This window comes from Mastomys coucha, unplaced genomic scaffold (genome assembly GCF_008632895.1).
Source record: "Mastomys coucha isolate ucsf_1 unplaced genomic scaffold, UCSF_Mcou_1 pScaffold14, whole genome shotgun sequence".
Lineage (NCBI taxonomy): Eukaryota > Metazoa > Chordata > Mammalia > Rodentia > Muridae > Mastomys > Mastomys coucha.
Genome location: NW_022196896.1, coordinates 15,715,650 through 15,737,647, shown reverse-complemented (window position 1 = coordinate 15,737,647; position 21,998 = coordinate 15,715,650). Strand labels below are relative to the sequence as shown.

Here is a 21,998-nt window from a genome sequence, read left to right as displayed (position 1 = left end):
TTTTATATATATATATATATATATATATATATATTTAAAGTAATTAAATGGTTCGATTAGGCTCTGAAGTAGTATTAAATGGTTCGATTAGGCTCTGAAGCTGAAGAAAATATTGTGACCTTATTTAGTAACAGAAAATGGTTTGATACCTTTTAAAAAGGTAAATACAGTTTCTTCTGCCATAAGTGAAAGCCCTGATCTTACTTCACAAGATAAACATGAGCACTTTCCCTGTCCTTGCCTAGTCCTGTGAAGCAGAGCCTTGGTGTATTCAAGGTTTGGCTTTAGCTGTAAGCCATGACAGAGGAAGGTATAGCTGCCAGAGGGCTACTGGATATCTGTACTGCCTTATAGGATGGACTGCAGACTGCCCTTATTCAAGAAGACCTGGCACTGGAATTTGTGAAGCTGCCAAGCCTATCTGTGTGCTTGTGTGGATTTTGTTGAGACTGCATGTGCCAGGTTGATGGAAGCCCTCTGTGCTGAGCATCAGATCAACTTAATTGAATGTCTTAGGGTTACTATTGCAGTGATGAAACACCATGACCAAAAGCAACTTGGAAGAAATGGGTTTGTTTCCTTCACAGTTCCATATCAAAAGCAGTGAGGTTGGGAACTCCGGTAGGGCGGGAACCTGGGGGTGGAACTAATGCACAGATCATGGAGGGGTGCTGCTTACTGGCTTACTCAGCCTGCTCTTTTACAGAAGCAAGAACTTTAATAAGAAGCTTCTGTGTGCCTTTCAACACTCTTATCTTCTAAGTGCCTACAGAACAGCCCCGGGATCTCTCAATGCCTAGTGGCTTTCTCTAGTTCAAAGTCCCAAAGTCCTTCCAAAATCCTTGACAGAAAACATAATCAGGTCTGTTACAGCCATACCCTGTGATCCTGGTACCAGTCCGTCATAGGGTTACTATTGCTGCAATGAAACACCATGACTAAGTGCAACTTGGGAAAGAAAGGGTTTATTTCACCCACAGTTCTGTAAAACAACAGTTCATCATCAGAAGTAGTGAGGACAGGAACTCATGCAGGACAGGATCCTAGAGGCAGGAGCTGATGCAGAGGCTATGAATAGATGCTGCTTACTGGCTTGCTCCTCATGGCTTGCTCAGCCTGGTTTCTTGTAGAACCCAGGACCACCAGCCCAGATGCAGCCCTACCAAGAAGAGGCTGGGCCCTCCCACATCAATTGCGAAATAAGAAAATGCTGTACAGGCCTGCCTGCAGCCTGATCTTAAAGACATATTTCTTAATTGAGAAAATAAGAGTCATCTCTCTGATGACTCTAGCTTGTGGCAAGTTGACACTAGCCGGCACATTAAGATAGTTGAGAGCAAGAAACTAGGGGAGTGGTTAGGCCTGATACCCTCCAAGAGTATGCCAGATGTCAGAAATAAAATATTTGTATCATTAAAACATTAATTCTAAAACAATTTAGTAATTTCCATGTATAACAAGGAGTTGGGAAGAAAAGATACCAGGTGTTAAAAAACAAACTGATGTAGTGAACACATCTGTAAGCCAGGCATTTGGGAGGAAGAAACAGAGTAAATACCCACACCTACAAACAAACAAACAAACAATCAAACAAAAGCCAACTCATTTTTACCTGAATAGGTTTAAATTCAGTATTTATCTGAACCACAGATCACCGAAATTACTTGAATTTTTATTTAATCAATTCTCCTAAACTTGGCATAAAACTAAACATATGAGAGAAAATAGTTGTATACAGTGGGTAATTAAGGCATTATGGCATGATTATTTTAAAAATATTTTTAGTTTTTAAAAATTTTTGTCTTTGTACCACTACAGTATGCAAGGAGGCTAGAAAAAGTCCCCAGATTCCATGGACTGGAGTTACAAATGTGGGTGCTAGGAATTGAACGTGGGACCTCTGAAAGTGCTCTTAACCCACCTGTCTAGCCCAAGGACTTATTTCCACCCAAACAGGGTTTCTTTGTGTTGCCTTGGCTGACTTCGAACTCACCGAGATCTGCCTGCCTTTGCCTCGTGAGTGTTAGGATTAAAGGCCTGCATCACTACTACCATGCAAGGACTTGATTCTTTTTAGGAACCATTTGAGCAGGGCGTTAAACTATAACTGTTAAGTCCAACACCAAAGATATTTAGAAATTGCCTTCAGCATTTGTCTGGGGGGAACGGCCTTCCCTTCTCTATCAGCGACAGATCTGTTGGATTCTTAGAAGTCTAAAGCCTTGCCTTGATTGTGAAGATAGGTAGGAATCCTGATGTTTGCGTGAGAGTTGTAAAGCTGACTCCTTGGCTTCCAATTTTCTAATATTAATCACCATGTCAGTTTAATCATCATTTCTAAGTGGTTTTTTTTTTTTTTTGCTTTTTTTGTTTTTGTTTTAGATGCGTTCATTTTATTTTGTGTGTGTTTTGCCTGCATGTGTATGTCTGTCACCACATGTTGCCTAGTGCCTTTGGAGGTCAAAGGAATCAGATCCCCTGGAACTGAAGGTACAAATGGTTGTGAACTGCCTTGTGGGTACTGGGAACTGAACTCCGCACAAGAGCAACAAGTGCTCTTAACCACCAAGCCACACCATTAGCCCTTATTATTATCTGTAAAATGAGACGACGTAGGTGTTGATTATCCCATTTTGTTTATTTTTGAGCTAGGGTCTCCTATGCCCCAGGCATTTGTCCCAGCAGTCCCTACTTCCTAAATGCTGGGATTACAGGTGTGTGCTCAAACTCATACAGTCAGGAAGGAAAACTCAAAACAAGTTTGCTCCCTCTTGTAAGAAAAGTGGAAAGAAACTGTTTTTTTGTTAAGAAACTGTTTTTCTCTGGCCTAATTGAGGCAATTCACAAATTCTGATATTACATTCCAATTTAATATTACTTGACAGCAAAGCTTCATCTTTATGTACTTAGCCTTTTATTTTGTAGGTTGTTTGGGAATTTCTTTAGACAAATTATAAACTCAGGTTAAATTCTGATTAGTCTTTTAAACTATACTCTTTTTTAATTGATTTAAATTTTATTGCATTATGATGAGAAAAGATAGATGATTTCAATTTATCTGAATTTGTTAACATTTAAAAACATATTTTAAGTAAATAGAATTAAATCACATTCTTATTTCCCTTTTGTACCCCAACTTCTCCCAGAGACCTCCCTTCAATACCTACAATACCTTTTTTGTCATATTCTTTAAAATTTATAAAATATTATAATAATAAAAATGAGTATTATAAAAGTTGTTTGATATAAAACAACAATCTGCCCCTGAGATTCTCTTTTCTACCTCTTGTATTCTGTTAGTGATGCTTGCATCTGACTCCTGATCTCTTTCCTAGGTTTTCTATCTCCAGGGTTGTCTTTCTTTCTGATTTCTCTCTTGTTTCTATTTCCATTTTTATATTCTGGATGGTTTTGCTCATTTCCTTCACCCGTTTGATTGTGTTTTCCTGTAGTTCTTTAAGAGATTTTTGTGTTTCCTCTTTAAGGGTTTCTAGCTGTTTACCTGTGTTCTCCTGTATTTCTTTGAGTGAGTTATTTATGTCTTTCTTAAAGTCCTGTATCATTATCATGAGAGTGATTTTATATCTGAATCTTGCGCTTCCGGTGTGATGGTGTGTCCAGGACTTGCTATGGTGGGAGAATTGGGTTCTGATGATGCCAAGTATCCTTGGTTTGTGTTGTTTATTTTCTTACGCTTTCCCCCTGCCATCTGGTTGTCTCTAGTGCTACCTGCCCTTGCTAAATCTGACTGAAGCCTGTCCTTCCTGTGATCCTGGTTGTGTCAGAACTCCTCAGATTCAAGCTGTCTCTATGATACTGGGATCCTGTGATCCTGGGCTTGTTAGAGCACCTGGGAATGGAGCTTCCTCTGGGTGTGTGACTGGCTGAGGAGTTTGAGCCCAGGGTCTGCTCAGGGCACTGGTCCAGACAGATGGGAAAGAACCCATGTCACTGGGCTGGCAGAGTTCCTTGTGTGCCTGGGTCCTGCAGGTCCCAGCAGCTCCCAGTGTTGGGACAGATGTGTCCTCCTCACCTGAGATCCTCTGATCCTGGGCATATCAGAGTGCCTGGGAGGGGAGCCACCTCTGGATGCTGTGGGACTGGCTGCAAAATTTGGGCCCAAGGACTACGTAGGGAACCGGCCCAGACAGCGGGAAGGAACCAGTGCCAATGGGCTGGCAGAGTTCCTGCGTGCCTGGGTCCTGCTGGTCCCAGTTACTCCCAGTATTGGGACAGATGTTGTGTCCTCCTCACCTCTGATCCTGGGCGTGTTAGAGCACCTGAGAGTGGAGCTTCCTCTGGGTGTTGTGGGACTGGCTTTGGAGCTTATGCTCAGGGCAACGGCTGGCCCATCAGACCAGAAGCAGCCCCAGCCTCTGGGCTGGCGGAGTTCCTGCGTGCCTGGGTCCTGCTGGTCCCAGTTACTCTAAACTGTACTTTGAAGAGATTGTACAGAGTAGACAGTTGACAGCAGTGCCATCATTGCTCACTTGACTGTCATTTCATCCTGATCAAGTCTTGCTAGATGGATAAATCTGTTCTATGATGTATTTTAGCCTTCCAGGTTGTTCTCTGAGCATCTTTTAACACTCTAAAATTGCCAGTATTATAAAACTACTTACTACAGTGAGTGAATCTAGATATGCTAAGCAATCTACCATCAAGCCATATCTCCAACCCAGATGACTTAAGATTTCATTTCTTGCCGGGCGGTGGTGGCGCTCGCCTTTAATCCCAGCACTTGGGAAGCAGAGGCAGGCAGATTTCTGAGTTCAAGGCCAGCCTGGTCTACAGAGTGAGTTCCAGGACAGCCAGGGCTATACAGAGAAACCCTGTCTCAAAAAAACAAAAAAACCAAAAAACAAAAAAAAAAAGATTTCATTTTTACACACTCATGCTTGTGAGTGGAGTTGCCTGTGGAGTCCAGAAGAGAACATCCAACCCTCTGAGATTGGAGCACTGACTGACTGGGTGCTTGGAACCAAACTCAGATCCTCTGTAAGAGCAGTACATGCTCCTTAATGCTGCCATCTCTTCCGCCTCCAAGTCCTGACTGCCTGTCTGTCTGTCTTTTTTTTTTAAGTTATGGGCAAAACTTGAGGTTAAAAAATGGTAATAGAATGGTAATAGAAATATTTTTATGTTCTTCCTAAAATTTTTTATTGTAGCAGCTTTGCTGTTTTCATTATAACATACTTCAGAAATTCTGGAAGTTCAGTCTTTAGGATCTGTGGTTCTGTGTTTTTGAAAGCGGAGGGGCTATTATGCAGCTCATTTTCTAGCATGCTTACATAGATTTGCCTAGGGGTTCAAACCTGGGATTCAAGCCCCATTAGCACATAAACTGGACATGGTAGCAAAAATACACGTACCTTTAGGTGTAAAATAATTGACTCGTTCATACACCCCCCTGCACACTTTTTAAAATAGAATCTTGGCTCTTGGCTTTTAGCAGTCAATTCTCTAGTGAATAAGTGTACAGAATTTATACTTAATTTTGCTATGATAATACCATAAATTCAAGGCTTTGTGTACCAACTCTATGCTTTCTGGTCATTAATCATAAGTCTTCTATATAAATAACAAACAACGGTTCATATGATACCTGGCACACTGTGGACATTCCATAAACCCAACTGAGTTTAAAATGTTCCATATTCTAAAACTCCCCCTGTTTCTTTAAATAAAAATGGTTTTCTTTAGAAAATGGTACTGTGTTTTCTTGTTTAAATACTGATCTATTTAATCAGCCTAATACAATTTTGGTCTTGGATATTTTCTCATAGACTTGTAAAAGTGCACAAACAGACCCTTGCCACTTGTGTGAAGTGGCTATTTAACCGTGAAATCAACTGTGTTTATTGCTGCTGCCCCGTGGGCATGTTCTTTCTGGCAATGCTGTCCTTATTTGGTGGCTGTGCATGGAGAGCCAGGTGGTGCTGCAAAGCATCGCACAGTGAAGCGTGGTTATCTCCAGCTTTCACATTTGTCATTCCTTACTGCTAAAGGGAAGGGGGAAATCTGTTTTTCCATATGTTTATGCTTTTTTTTTTGCCTGCAGTTTTGTCCAGATGGTCTTATGAACATTGTTTACTTTGGGATGTCATCCCAGATGTTTTAAAAAGTGATGGATTAATGAGGTACACAGATACATAAATTGTATAAATTTAAATTAAAATTTTTTTAAAAAATTAAAATGTTATTTATTTCTAGGACTTTTTAATTGTTTTTTGTACTTTTATTAATTTGTACTTACTCTGTAGTTTACTTATTCCAACCATTGTTTTTATGTAAAAAAATTAAAAGAACAAGACTGATAATTTCAATTGATAGAGTGCTTGACTAGGATGTAACAGTCCTGGGTTCAGTCCCCAACACTGCATAAAACTGGGCCTGTTGATAATTGTCTGTAATCCTGAAGCAGGAGTGGGAATCAGGAGGATCCTACCTGAGGAAGGCTATGTGAACCCTGTCTCAGATATGTTACATATCAGGACAGCATTTACTAAGGATGATAAACACAGGAAAGTCTTTTGAGGATTCATTTGTTCAGAGCTGCACACATCCAAATTGTAGCCTACTGTCTTTTATAATTATTTTGTACTCATTGAACATAAGTCATTGATGGGAATTTAGGTTGTAAAGTGATGCGTTTATAACTGGGATATTATTGTTATGATCTTAAGTAAATTACTTAAGTTGTCTGAGACAGTGCTAGGATTAAAGGCACCTGTCATAGAGACATTTTCTTTAGTGGCATAGCCACTAGTAGGGAGCCATTGCTCTTGTACATGGTTCCTCACCCGTGATCTTGGAAGAAACACTAAAAATGGGTCACCAAAACAACCTTGGGACATAGAAATGGGATTAGCTGGGAAGCAGGGGTCAGCAGGCATAGGAGGAGGCCAAGAGAAAGTAATGAGGGTGAATGCATCAAAAACAATGAGAGCCATGATTGTATAAAATTATATATGTGAATAAAAGAAACATTCCAGTGTCAGTGACAATTTACATGATCAAGTAGCAACTCTGATAGAAATTCAGCCTTTTTATGCCTGATAAATTCCTAAGGTGGACATGCGGGACTTGAGGATCTGTGATCTGGAAGTCCAGGAATCACAGTCTGCTGTGGGTACATCAGGGGAGGACTATAAAATGGTAGTTGGTTTGTTTGTTTGTTTGTTTGTTTTTTAAGACAGGGTTTTTTGTATCCCAGGTTGCCCTCAAACTCATTTTGTTGCTGAGGATGACCCTGAATTTCTGATTTTTCTGCTTCCATATTCCACATGCTAGGATTATATACATATACCACCAGCCTTGTTCTCTGTGGTATAGGGAATGAACACAGGGCTTTGTGTATGCTAGTCTCTGAAGTAAGCTACATTCCCAGGTCCCCTTTATGATGGTTTTGAGTTACATTTACATAGTTACAACTGAGCTACAATTAGCATGTCAGTTTATAAATGTTAGGAGTTGTCGTTGAAAAACTAATAATGCAGTTTTCAACTGGGTATGGTGTTAGATGCTTTAACCCCCAGTATTAGAGAGGCTGGGCAAGTTCAAACCAACCTGATCTACATGGCACGTTTTAGGTCAACCAGAGCTGCACAAACCCAGTTTCAAAACCAAGTAAGAAATAATAATGATACAAGTTTCAGATCTGTACTAGTTATCTAAATTGTCTACAAAGCATGACACTCAAGTTTATTAGTTAGATATTTTACTTTTTTGTAGTATGCTATGATCCCATTAACTCTTTGAGCTTTTAAAATTTCAAACTCACAGGGAAGTTGCCAAACTTACAAAAGGGCATTATCACTGCTCCATGGAAGTTTTCCTGACCCTGTCCTTTCTCCTACTTTCTAGTTGTCATCTTTTCATCAAAAGTTTCCCCTCTAAGCCTAACTTGGTCCCAACACTTAGGAGGCAGAGGCAGCAGCAGGTGGATGTCTGTGGAGTTTGAGGACAGCCTAGTCTACTTAATGAGTTCAGGTACAGCCTGAGCTACATAGTGAGCCCTTGTCTCAATAAAAGAGACAGAGAGAGAAAGTTTTCCCTTTTGGGGCTGAAGAGATTGCTTAGTGGTTAAGAGCACTGCCTGCATTTTCAGAGAATCTGGGTTTGATTCCTTGCACCCACATAGTGACTCATAACCATCTATAACTCTTCCCTGGGATCCAATGCTCTCTTTGGCTTTTGTGGGCATTAGGCATGCTAAGTAGAATATAGGCATACATGTAGTCAATAATACCTCTATACATTAAAATGTTTTTAAGTTAGAAAAAAAAACCCAGAATTTCCCCTCACCACTTAATCTCATTAAAAAATCAATTTGCAGCCAAGCAGTGGTAGCCCACGCTTTTGATCCCAGCACTTGGGAGGCAAAGGCAGGCAGATTTCTGAGTTTGAGGCCAGCTTGGTCTACAGAGTAAGTTCCAGGACAGCCAGGGCTATACAGAAAATCCCTGTCTCGAAAAACAAAAACAAAACAAAATAACAACAAAAAAAAATCAATCTGCATTCATTCTGTAATGTATTTTAATACTCTTATTTACCTTGATGTTCAAATCTTAATTAATGCCGGTGATTTGTTTGTTCTGAGCAAAATCTCACGTAGCCCAGGCTGGCTTCAAACTGTATTTGAAGCTGAAGATGACCTTGAATTTCTGGTCATCCTACTTCCTCCTTCCATGTGCTGTAATTATCATAGTATTACCCCAAATGCAAGTGGTCCTTGCTCTTTTGAGCCCTTCCTTATTCTTTGGCACCATGGCCGGATAGGCTCATTTGCCGCCTTTGCTCTGGGAGGTTTAGAGTCATCTTGTCCTTAGCACTTACTCCTTTGGTTTTGGGGAATGCATTTAGAAGGAAGGTCTTTTTACCTTCCTCTTTTTAAACTCTTAAGTCCATCTCCTGGTTACAGAAACTATTTTGTAATGTGATGTCAGGTACAGATACCTATATTAGAGTGAGCTCAGTTCAACAGCAGTAAAATGTAAAACCGAAGATACTTTTATCTGCAGTCTTCTTGTTTGGTTTTAAATATTTAAATTGTCAAGTGACTCAAAGTTAGTCTTCTACTTCATGCCGGTTATGTTTTCTGTACCTCCTAGGTGCATTTTCTAGAATCATAAAACTTTGTGAAGAAAAACGTGAAGCAGGTGAAATAAAGAAGGGAAGGAAAGGCTGCACTGTGCCATCTGTCAAAGGAATTACAAACTTAGGAAATACTTGCTTTTTTAATGCAGTCATTCAGGTAAGAACCATCAGAGCGACTTGTAAACTTTACCAGTTATTTGAACTAGTTAATCTGAGCACACACGCATAGCTGTAGTGTGCACTGTCCAGGGAGGGACCGTTGACTGTTTCTCTACCAGGCTCTTCCTGCTTTTCTTTGGGTAGTTGTTGGTCGTGATGGTGTGTGCACTCGACGGTGCTACTTGGAAGTCTGTTGTCTTCCATTGCTTGCTTAGTCACACTGACAGATGTAGAGTGCATTCAGCTAAGCCTTTACATTTTAAGTGGATGTGTTTTCCTGTATTCCATGAGATTTGGAACTTTTAGAGTATTCATTCCATCAGATCAGAGACGCACTGTAACTGAATCTGGAGGCCTGACCTTTTCTTTTGTTTAGAACTTGGCTCAGACTTACATTCTTTTTGAACTGATGAATGAGATAAAAGAAGATGGCACCAAATTCAAGATTTCTCTTTCGTCAGCTCCACAGCTGGTGAGTAGCAAGTACAAGAGCCACATGGACCTGTTTCCAAAAGACTTATTTGCTGTTTCTCTGAATTGCTAAATGTAGTCAGAGGTCTCTAAAGCATAATTCAAAGTGTCTCATAAAAGTAAATAATCTGATAACTTTTTCAGATATCATAACTTTAAGATATGCTGTAATTCAGACATATCACAGTTAAAAAGGTACCAAAATATTGAGGCAATTTTTATGTGCATGTACTGGAAAAAATTAGAGTCAAACTTTTATTGAGCAAAATGTTCAAGACCCTTGTTTTGTAATAAATGGTAATATGTACTCAGATTAAGGTTTTTGTTGTTGTTCTTTAAACATGTTGAAATATTTAATATCTGAAGGTTTAAAATATTTTTATTAACAATTTATTTATTTAGTGTGTACATGTGTGCACGGCATGATGCAGGTTGGGGTCAGAGGGCAACTTGTAACATTCATTTCTCTCCAATGTGGCTCCTGGGGATTGAACTCCCAGTCCACTGGGCTCAACAGCCGGTGCCTTTGGCTGTCAAGCAGCCGTCTCATAGACTCTTCATATAAAGGTTCTTAAAGTCTAGACTGATGATGAAATTTTAAGCTAATGAGAAAGAAAGAAAATAATAAAAAGCAGTCACTGGCATTCAGAAGCTGGCCTAACTAACACCCACAGTGAGGCCATGTTACTCTGAGCCAGGGACAAAATGAGAACAAAGTGGTCTGACAGGTTGTTAGCATATATGAAATCCCATTCTCCTCCGGTTGGCACCTTTTGTGTCTCCCAGGATGAGACAGATTCCTGGGGGAATCTATCCCTTCTTTGGGGTCCACTGTTTCAGATTGAGTGATACAAGTCTCATTAGAATACCTACATTTCTGTAACTGGAGTCAGTTACAGCATTTAATCCCGTTTTCTATTTTTCAGTACTTAATTGGTGAAGGACTAAAAGTTAATATACTTGATATAATTTAGTTACTGTCATTTAAATAAAGTATAGCTCTTAGATTCTTGGCAATATTTTGTTTTGAAATTACGTATTTCTGACATGGCATTGATCATGTTTTCAAAGGAGCCGTTAGTGGTGGAACTTTCAAGCCCAGGACCATTGACTTCAGCCTTGTTCCTGTTTCTTCACAGCATGAAGGAGGCTGAAAAGGGACCACTTTCTCCTAAAGTTCTTTTCAATCAGCTTTGTCAGAAGTGAGTGTGTCTGTATTCTTAATGTGAACAGTGAGGTCACAAAGTACTAATGCAGCATTTCCACAGCAAGGGTTTTACTCCTGCTTAGCTGCTCCCAGGCTGCCAAGACAAAGAGGCAATATCTACTAACTACATCTGTGCACTTTATGGGAATTGTCACCATCCTCTGAAGAAGGAATTGTCCATCTCCATTCATCCCCATTTTATATGTTAAGAAACAGACTCAGAAATTAAGTAGCTCACCTAGTATGTGGGCAACACACTGAGAATCAAACGAAGTCTGTCCTGATTCATGTATGGTAGAGTATTATATATGTACGTATCTACCAGGATACCAGCTGCTTTTGTGTTGTGTGAGTTGTTGGACATGTTTCTGGAGGAGGGACTGAATGGTCAGGATACCAGCTGGTTTTGTGTTGTGTGAGTTGTTGGACATAATGTTTCTGGAGGAGGGACTGAATGGTCAGGATACCAGCTGGTTTTGTGTTGCGTGAGTTGCTGGACATGTTTCTGGGGGAGAGGCTGAATGGTTAGGATACCAACTGGTTTTGTGCTGTGTGAGTTGTTGGACATAATGTTTCTGGAGGAGGGACTGAATGGTCAGGATACCAGCTGCTTTTGTGTTGTGTGAGTTGTTGGACATGTTTCTGGAGGATGGACTGAATGGTCAGGATACCAGCTGGTTTTGTGTTGTGTGAGTTGTTGGACATGTTTCTGGAGGAGGGACTGAATGGTCAGGATACCAGCTGCTTTTGTGTTGTGTGAGTTGTTGGACATGTTTCTGGAGGATGGACTGAATGGTCAGGATACCAGTTGGTTTTGTGTTGTGTGAGTTGTTGGACATAATGTTTCTGGAGGAGGGACTGAATGGTCAGGCTGGGGCTAAGCTTGAGACCATCACCCACCTGTGAAAGCTGGAAGGTAGCATAAGAGATAAATTTCTTTTGTTGGTGCTTTGTATGTGATAAGTTACTTCTCTGCTGGTGAAGTGAGCTAATTTAAGCCAGATTGGAATATATAAACACAGGTTTATTGGGAAACTGAGTTCACTAGCCTCAAGACAGAGACCAGGGAACTCAAATTGGGGAGGGAGAAAGAAGGGAGAGGGAAGAGAAAGACAAAGTGAGTGCAGAGAGAGAGAGAGAGAGAGAGAGAGAGAGAGAGAGGGAGAGAGAGGAAGAGGAGGAAGAAGAGGAGTAGGAAGAGGAAGAGAAGGAGAAGTAAGGAGAGAGCAAAATTTCTAGATTATATATCAAAAAGCCAGTGGAGAAGGGTAGCCTAGGCCCTGTACTGGAAAGTTCACGGTTGGGGGCTGGGTATGCCAGGTAGGGACTGAGGGATACTGGGAGAACCTAGAGGCCAGGTGTGCTTTGGTATATAAAATATGCACCTCAGCATTTTGTCCCTGGTCTGAAACCCAATATCTCAGCCTTTTGTTGATAATAAATGAATAAGGGGCTGTGTAATCATCTATGCTTTGCTAACATTGGGGCATTGTTATTGGGGGTGGGAGGTTATCAGAGCAGAGTCAAGATATGACTGGGCATTTCTGTTCCTCAGAAAACTAAAAGCAGTGACCAATGACCCAGCACTACCATAACAGAGCATTTACGTCAGCACACAGAAGATATGAACACACGTGCTGTTGACTGCAGCACTAGTGACAACAGCCAAGCCAGCGTACAGGATTAGTCTAGGTGTTGTCAGTGCACAAATGGATAAAGAAAATGTATGCCTACACAACACAGTTGTATACAGGCATAAAGAAAAAAAATGTGATATTTGTAGAGAAATCGATGGAACAGGAGATTAAAATGTTAAGTCAAATAACATTTTCTGAGCCAGACTCAGAAAATTTCACATTTTCCTCATATGTAGACATCTCAATAAAACTAAATCCAATATGAAAGTAAAAAGGGAATATTTGGGAAGAGTAAAGGGCTGAGTACAGGGGAATGAAACATGCATGAGAACATCATAATAGAATCAACTGTTTGTACAATGAATATACACTAGTAAAAAAAATCTTAAAGTCTTAACAAATTCCAATGTTAAGATGAATGTTTCACCCTAAATGCAAACTATCCTTGGAATTCAGTCCAATATGAAATGAATTTTATGAAAAGAACACAAACTAGTAGTAAATGTAGCAAAAACCAAATTTACAATAAATATATCATTTGATGTAAAACACATTGTTGAAGAATTTGTGAAAATGAACTTCCTTTCTCTACTTGAGAAGACTAAAGAGGGATATGCTAAACAGCACTACATTCCAGTCCAAGGGCTCTTATGACCCAGAATCTAGCACTTGAACTAGTATTCCTCATTTTCTCAAAGCTAGCATCCACCCTACACTGCACTAATGTGACTGCCATGAAAGTAAGTGAGTTGGCAGTAAAGTTAACAGAGGAGAAAACAGCATTTCAGGCACTCTTGCTAGGTAGCTAGCTGCAAATAGCATCTTATGGGGAAGAGGTCAGAGAAACTCAGGCTAAAGTAACATCCCACTGTTTAGTAGATGAGCCGCCACAGCTGACATCACAAGAAATTACGTAATAGACTTGTGCTGTCAAAATCAAGCAGTGCCGGTGAAATCAACTAGAACAGAAACAAGAATCCCTCAGGCGTCCTAGTTTTTAAAGCAGACCCAAAGGGTAGAAATCATTTCTGAACAAAAAAAGCTGCCTTCCGTCTTAACCATGTAAAACTATTTATTGTCTTCTAAATAATCACTGGAAAAAAGTGTAACCTATGATTCGTTTTTCATTCTTTTACTGAGAACTTGGAAACATAATCCAACAACTTATAAGATTTTCGAAGGAGCTTAAATGAGGTACCAATATCAAGAGACCTTCAAACTTATTTTTAAAAAAGTTAACAGATACCAAGCATATGAAGACATTCAGCCTATTTAATAAGATGAAGATTCATAAGAAATGTGCCTTAGTATATTAATTATTTTCCCCATTATTATAACAAACAATACGTCTAACAGATACAACTGAAGGAAGAGAGGTTCATTTGAACTCAGAGTTCCAGTGGGTGCCATCCATCATGGTGGAGATGGAATGCCAACTAGACCAGGTTGGTCCATGGCAGTAGGAACCTGTCATATAGTCTTTTCAATCTTGGTGGATCAAGAAGCAGAGGGGAGACTGGACTCAGATGGACATACGGCCAGTCTACAATCATCTTGGCTTAATACCCACTAACTCAACCTTATGTCCCAAAGTTCCACAACCTCCCCAAAAAGAACACCAGCAGCTTGGGGACCAAGTGTGTAAGCCTACGAGCCTTGAAGGACATTTCAGATTCAAACCACATCACTTAACAAAATGGTGCTGTCAGGAAGAGATAAGAAGTAATGCAAAGATGGCTCAGTGGTTAAATGCAATCACTGTTCTTACAGAAGACCAGATTTAAGTTTTAAATACTCATATCAGTGATAGCCATAGTTGCCTCCGTGATCCAATGTGCTCTTCTTCTGACCTCAGAAGGCACTAGCACACAGGTAGTGCACATAAATACACAAGCACACACACACACACACACACATACACACACAGTTCTCAAGAAAGAAGGGCTAGGGAGGTTGCTTAGCAGTTAAGAGCACTATGTGCTTGTTCAGATGACTGGGTTCGGTTACCACTACTGAGATAGCAATTAGCAACTGTCTGTAACTCAAATCCCAGGGGATCCAACACCCTCTTCTGGCCTCCTGGGCACTGCATGCATGTGTTCACAGACATACATGCAGGCAAAACATCCATACAAGTAAAAATAAAATCTCAAAAACAAAATTTGTTCAAGATACTAAAGGAAAACTATGTGGGAAGATAAAATAGGTGACTGTCAAGAAAAAGAAAACAAGTTGGGTATGATGTCTTTAATCCCAGATTCAGAAGGCACAGGTAGGTGGATCTCTCTTAAGTTTGAGGCCAGCATGGTCTGCATAGTGCACTCCAGGACAGTCAGAGCTACATAACACATAGACCCTGTCTCAAAAAAAAAAAAAAAAAAAAAAAAAAAAAAAAGAAAAGAAAAAGAAAATAAATTAAATAGTCTGTCTTCTGGGTAATGATGCATTAATCAGTTTACAGTCTAAAGACTTGCTCTACTACAAACGTACCACCAAATTATAGAGAAAACAAGGGCCTGCAATCCACCCAGCAGGTGAAGGTACTCCCCACCCAACATGCAATTCTAACAGCCCAAGTTGGATCCCTTCTACCCACTTAAAGATGGAAGGAAGGAACTGTCTTTACACAGTTGTCCTCTTATCTCCACATACATGCTGTGTCATAGGCACTACACACGCACACTGACAACAATATAGTGCACAGGAAACAAAACATAAGTTCCAAGTGGTACTCCTGCAAAGTGAATTCCATAGAACACATAGATGTATACAATAGGCAAAGTAAAACAGAGCCATGTTGGATCTGAAAGAGTTCAGCTTTGAGAAGCTAAAAAGACATACGTGGGCTGCAGAGATGGCTCAGCAGTTAAGAGAACTGGATGCTCTTCCAGAGGACCCAGGTTCAATCCCAGCATCCATGTGGCAGCTCACAACTCCTGTAACTCCAGTTCCAGAAGTTCTGACACTCTCATTCAGACATACATCCAGGCAAAACACCCTATATTTTGTGGCCATCAAAGTACTGTCTCTTCAGTGTTCATTTCCCATTTGTTGCTGGGTTGTTTACTATGGCTTTGTGCGTGCATGTGTGTGTGTGTGTGTGTGTGCACTGTGGCAGTGTGGTTATGGGTCTTTTTTCCTTCCTCCTTCCCTCTCTTCCCTCCTCCCTCTCTCCCTCCCTTCCTTCCTTTCTTTTTTTCTTTCTTTCTTTGCTCTTTATATAGATATTCTAGATACTAATCTTGTCATTTATAGCAAGGGGGTTTTCCCTCAATCCAAGGGAATCTCTTCATGCTGGTTATTGTTTGCTTTTTTTGTAAAAAGTTTAATTTCATGCAGTCTCGCTTGTATTGGAAGCTGTCAGAACATCTTTGCCTGTGCCTATATCTGGAAACGTTTCCTGTTTTCTTTGAGTAGTTTCAACACTTCAGGTGTTACACTAAGGTCTTACCCATTTTGTATTGATTTTTCTCTAGTAAAGGATGGCATCTAGTTTTATTCTTCTGTGTGGATACAAAGTTTTCTCAGCACTCGTTACCGAAGCAGCTGTCACTCCTTCCCCATCTGCCTTTGGCACCTCTATTGAAGTGTGTGTTTGCTTTGTATTGTCTGTTTACTCCTTTGGTGCACATAACTGTTCCTGTGCCACTGCCACTCTGGCTTGGTTACTATGGCTCAGAATACATTGAAGTTAGATATTGTAATACCCCCAGCACTGTCCTTTTCCAAACTAAAAATTACCAAAATTACTAAATATTGGCTTTTAATATCTCTATGCCTAGCACTTAACTGTCTAATTCAGTCACACAGGAAATCCAATTGTAAAATCTTTAGGAGGAGTATATCACATACTTAGCAATATACAGTTATATTAAGATTCATTCTGTAACTGAATGTATTTCTTCTAAAATAGAAGGCAAATGAATATATTAAGATACAGAATGTAGGGCTGGAGAGATGGCTCAGTGGTTAAGAGCACTGACTATTCTTCCAGAGGTCCTGAGTTCAATTCCCAGCAACCACGTGGTAGCTTACAACCATATGTAATGGGATCCAGTGCCCTTTCTGGTGTGTCTGAAGACAGCTACAGTGTAATCATAAAAAATGAGTGAATATAACTCTAAAAAGAAAAGATATAGAATGTATCTTAATCTTTTTGTTCTTCAAGGTAAAAAGATAAATTACAAAGGCTTGGATCTGAGTGCTATTTTTCTTGCTAGCTGTATGACTTTGTATATTAACTTTTTTGGTCCCTCATTCAGTGAGATTGGGAATAAGGGAGTTAAAGTACATAAAACTGTCAGTACTGTGTATGGTTTGCTTAATAAAAGGTAGACATTTGTTTGCAGTGTATACCTGATGGCTCATTTTCACTGGAAGAAGAATAGCATCTTGTCTCTTTAATTGAAAAGTAGCAAACTGACTGTTAATTTATTTCAAAATGATCTTAAGTAAGACTAATGTGTTGCTCATGATTCGTGGAATGATTTTTTTTTTTTCTTTTCTGCTTTGTTTTAAAATCCTAGGGCTCCTCGATTTAAAGGCTTCCAGCAACAGGACAGTCAGGAGCTTCTGCACCATTTGTTGGATGCAGTGAGGACAGAGGAGACAAAGGTCAGATTCTTAAGGTTTACCACATGTTCTCTTAAAGGCAAGGGTATGAATCTAGAATAATTTCTCTAATAGTAAAGTATAGTGAGAAGTGATTTTTATCTATATTTTTGCCTTTCTTCAGTAAGCTTATTTCTTTTATATTTTTTATAAAAGTATAAAACCCCTTTTTTTCTTTTTCTTAATGTCCCTTAGCTTTTAAAATAAAGAAAATAATTCAAAGTAGCTTAGAGACAAAACTCATTATGTCGCAAATTTATAGTCCCAGATACTCAAGAGGCTGATGAAGGAGGATTGTTTGGACCCAGGAGTTTATAGTGAGATCCCCCTCAAGAAAAAAGCCAGGAGCAGTGATGTATGCTTTTAATCCCAGTACAAGAGAGGCAAAGTCAGGCAGATCACTGTGAGTTGGAGGCCAGCCTGGTCTACATAGTGAGACCCTGTCTCAGAAGAGAAGGAAGGAAGGAAGGGAGGGAGGGAAGGAGGGAGGGAAGAAGAGAAAGAAAAAAGGGTAGAAATGTTGTCTTGAATATTGAGGCCAATAAGATAAAGCCAAGAGATACAAATCTTGGAGGATGAGCTGTCTAGAATGTGGCATCCTTACACCCTATTCTCCTTTCTTCTAATTGTTCTGACTTTTAGAATTTTTTTCATTTCTGTCAGCAAACTGAGCAGTGTTTACTTCTCATGCTGAAAGTCAGTTCATGGTCATTGTAATTTGCACACTTCGGTTTCACTTGTGCAAAACCTAGACAGACTGTTGTGATTTGCAGTTCTCAGAGTAAAGCTTCATTGCCTTATGCTGGGTTGGGTTCACACCGTGGCTGGGGAGTAGAACTTGAGCCTGATTTGGAGAATGAAGAAGCATTCTTCAAAAGAGTAGCTGCTAAAGCAGGCTCCTGAGACACTGCTTATTCCAGTCCTGTTCCTTAACTTACTGGTTGTTTGCTGGCTTTAATCGATGTTGGTGAAATTTAACTTTTGGGGGATTACTTGTAGATAGTATGTAATTTATCAGTGAGGGCACAAAATGTTAAAGACATCAGATATACAGCACATATTCTGCATTGCTATATTATTAGAAACCTAATTCTTAAAGTCACACACATGTTGATGATATTTGGACATGTCATCTTTTCAGGGCAGTTGGGTTTAGATAAGGTGTGAGAATGAAGAGAAGGAGGGGTGCAGGCAGGCATTTGCACCATCACACCTCAGATGCCCCTTAGATGCCATTCTCTTTCTCCCTGGGGTTTTCAAAGCAGGTCTTACTGTATAACCCAGGCTGGCCTTGAACCTGAGGCTTGTTTCATGTTACAGAAAGAGAATATAAACTTAACACTGCATTTTCTGCCTTTTTCAAACCAGTCATTACTAAGTGCTTGTGGCAGTTGCAAGCCTACCTTCAGCTTCAGAAATATTGTCTTACAAATGCTATGGGCCACTCTGTTAGTTATAATTAGATAATAAGGTAAAACCTTCTCTTCTCAAAGCAAATACACTTCTTAATCTATGTGGTGATATGAAATACAGCAGTCTAGTTTAAACAGAGTTCTTCCATGGCAAGATAAGTTCCCCCACCATCTTTCACTCATCCAGGGCCTTACAGAAGCCATGCAAGTCCTCAAAAAAGCCTGCTTTGTTTGAACTATATTAATTTTATTTATTAGTATTAATGGCTAGTTTGAGTGGAGAGAATCAGGGTTCTGATTTTTTCTTAAACATTATCTCAGCAAAATAAAGAATGAATTGGTTTCTCCATTGTACAAAACTATATGTACCGTAATAATACCCTTCTCTGATGTTATTACTCAGTTGGCTTCAGCTTTTGGCCTCCCTCTCCCTTCTTTCTGCTCCACCATTTTTTTTTTTTTTTTTTGGTTTTTTTTCGTGACAGGGTTTCTCTGTATAGCCCTGGCTGTCCTGGAACTCACTCTGGAGACCAGGCTGGCCTCGAACTCAGAAATCCGCCTGCCTCTGCCTCCCAAGTGCTGGGATTAAAGGCGTGCGCCACCACCGCCCGGCTATGCTCCACCATTTTTATGTGTACTTTGATTTTGAACCCAACTGCCTTCTGTTAAAAGATTTGTGTCATGGTGCCTGGGAAGATGGCTCACCTCTTAAGAACACTGGCTGTTCTTCCAGAGTACCCAGGTTCAATTCTCAGTATCTGGTATATGGTACCTCATATGGTAGCTCATAGCTGTCTGTAACTTAAATTCCAAGGGATCCATCACTCTCAACACTGATAAACATGCAGACATTAAACATTCATGTTCAGCCAGGCGGTGGTGGTGCACACCTTTAATCCCAGCACTTGGGAGGCAGAGACAGGCCAGCCTGGTCTACAGAGTGAGTTCTAGGACAGCCAGAGCTACACAGAGAAACCCTGTCTCGAAAAAAAACAAACAAAAAACAAAAAACAACAACAACAACAACAAAAACAAAAAAAAACCAAAAACAAATAAACATCCATGTTCATAAAATAAAAATAGATAAATCATTTTTTAAAAAATGGGATTTGCATCATGACTTGTGTCATATTCTGGTTAATTACTGTACTCTGGAGGCAAGAGGATGGAGGTGGAGTCCTGGACAAGCCTAGGCTACATAGTGAGACCCTGTCTCAAAACCAAGGAATCCAAATAGAAGATTGCTACTAGTTTCTATGGCTTTTCCTAAGTTACAGCTTCCTCTGAGAAAGGTACGGTTTTTGTCGTCTTCTTTTATACCTTGGTGGAGCTCTGTGAGTACTGTTGGACACATTTATTACAGCTTAGTGAGAATTTGAGCTGGAAAGAAAGCAAAGTCACCTGTTACAGAGGTTGTCCTGTTTGGTTTCCTGGCGATTTGCAACTATTTTGAATATATTATCATTTGAATAAGTTGATGGGTAACTACTACATCATGTTATACTTTTTTAAAAGGTAAATTAAGAAATTTACAATTATGTTTTGAAGACATTAACATTCCCCGAAGCTAAATTTTACTCACATTTTCTTAATAGCTTTATAGGTTTTTGTTTTCTGCAGAAGTATGATTATTATGATAGTCATACATCATTGCAAATTAATTAAAAATTTTCTTCACATTGTCTTTCTCTGTTGTACAAGTAGCATAAAAACTCAGCCAGAACACGTTGCTCTTATTCTTCTACTTGAGGGCCATAGATAGTGTGATAAAACTAAAATGTCACATCTGTGGATGCATTTAGCTTCTCAAGCAGAACAGCCGTGCTGGCCAGTCACCGTGCGTCCACAGGCGGGAGCTGCATTGTCTCGCCTGGGAATGAACAGATGCTAAGTGTGCTATGGTGGACGCGTGTCACTGCCCTGGGCTCTTGATGGAAGAAAGACTTCAGTCTTGTCTGCCACCAGAACCCTGTAGAAATGATGTAAAACTATGGACCTTTCATACTGTTTCCTTAAAGGTTTTCTTGTGACTATAGAGTTGAGGGATATGCTATTGCTAAATTGAATGCCATGCTAAACAGGGCATGTGAGTCAAAATTATACATGCTTGTGTATATACAGAATATAGGATTATATTTACTGTAAATAGCTCTTTTATGGGTAGCCTTTTCCCCCTTCAAATTCAAGCTTTCTTTGAGTTTTTTACTTTCTTATTTGAGCTGTCACTAAGAATAGACTATCATTATTATTTAAGATAATGTCCTTCTAATCCATTGTTGAGTATGATCTTTTTTAAAAGTTTATCTCAGGCAGTAGAGTTGTGTTTTGTTATATTTTGCTTTTCACGTGTGTCTTCCCATGTGTTGGTGCATGTATGCTTTTGCGGAGGACCAGGGTTGGCTTTGGCACCTTTCATATTGTATGTCAAAGCAGTGCCTCTTGCTGACCCCGGAAGTCTCCCTCTCAGCTAGTCTAGCTAGCCAGCTTACTCGGACGATTCTCTGCCCACACTTTTTACACACTGAACTCTTGCCTGCACTGCTCACACACTGGGATCACAGGCAGGTGCCCACACCCACGCTGGCTTTGTTGGAGGCAGGGTTTCTGGAGATTCAATTTACTGGTCCTCCTGCTTACTTGGCAAGTATGTTACCTACTGAGGTGTCTCTCTCCCCGCCTACCTCTCAGACAGTAGTTTCATACAGTAAAACCTGTAATCAATACATAGAAAAGTATCTTTTCAAAGATTACAGTTTTTCCTTTCACCCTATGTAAGTGTTACACTTGACAAAATATATCTTAGAGATAGATACAACTTATGTGAAGGTTAATAATTTGTTGACTTAAGTAGGTATTTATTGTTAAGTTTATTCAGTTTTGAAAGTTTTGGGGGAGTTCGAGACTTGCCTGACTAGACAGAAGATGTGTGGCTCAGTGGTAGTGTGTATAAGCCCCAGCTGCAGACCTCAGCAGCACACATACTCACACTCAGGCGTAGGAATATAAACCTTGTAACTCACTACAGTCAACTGAAGACACAGTCATTATTGACAACACTAAGTATAATGATCACCATAATTGTGATTTGGGAAATTCTTGACTGATAGTCTGGATTTTAGGGTTCCTGTGTGTATGTACCTTTTTTTTTTTTTTTTTTAAGAGAGCCTGCAGTGACTAATCTGATAGTGTCTTATATATTAATGTTTCTCTATGGACAAAAAGTTTCATGGGATCTGATCTTTTGTTTCTTTTCTTTTTTTTTTTTTTTTTTTTTTTTGTCTTGATGAGGAATGACAGTGTAGATCGAGGGGGAAGGGGAGAGAAGGAGACACTCTAACCCTGAAGAACAGCTGAATTGGGCTACTTGCTGTTGCAAAATGCTTTAACTGTGAGAGGGAACCT

The 21,998-nt window shown here is 39.8% G+C and overlaps 1 protein-coding gene across 3 annotated transcripts in view; it reads left to right on the top strand.

The window, feature by feature from the left end:
* Usp45 (ubiquitin specific peptidase 45) overlaps nucleotides 1–21,998 on the top strand; it is a 67,625-nt gene that overhangs the window by 15,132 nt on the left and 30,495 nt on the right. For all 3 annotated transcript variants that reach the window (XM_031366502.1, XM_031366503.1, XM_031366501.1), the window contains exons 6-9: nucleotides 9,114–9,256; nucleotides 9,635–9,730; nucleotides 10,801–10,931; nucleotides 17,100–17,187. In XM_031366502.1, coding sequence (XP_031222362.1) covers nucleotides 9,114–9,256; nucleotides 9,635–9,730; nucleotides 10,801–10,931; nucleotides 17,100–17,187 — 458 coding nt within the window. The remainder of the gene's footprint in view (nucleotides 1–9,113; nucleotides 9,257–9,634; nucleotides 9,731–10,800; nucleotides 10,932–17,099; nucleotides 17,188–21,998) is intronic.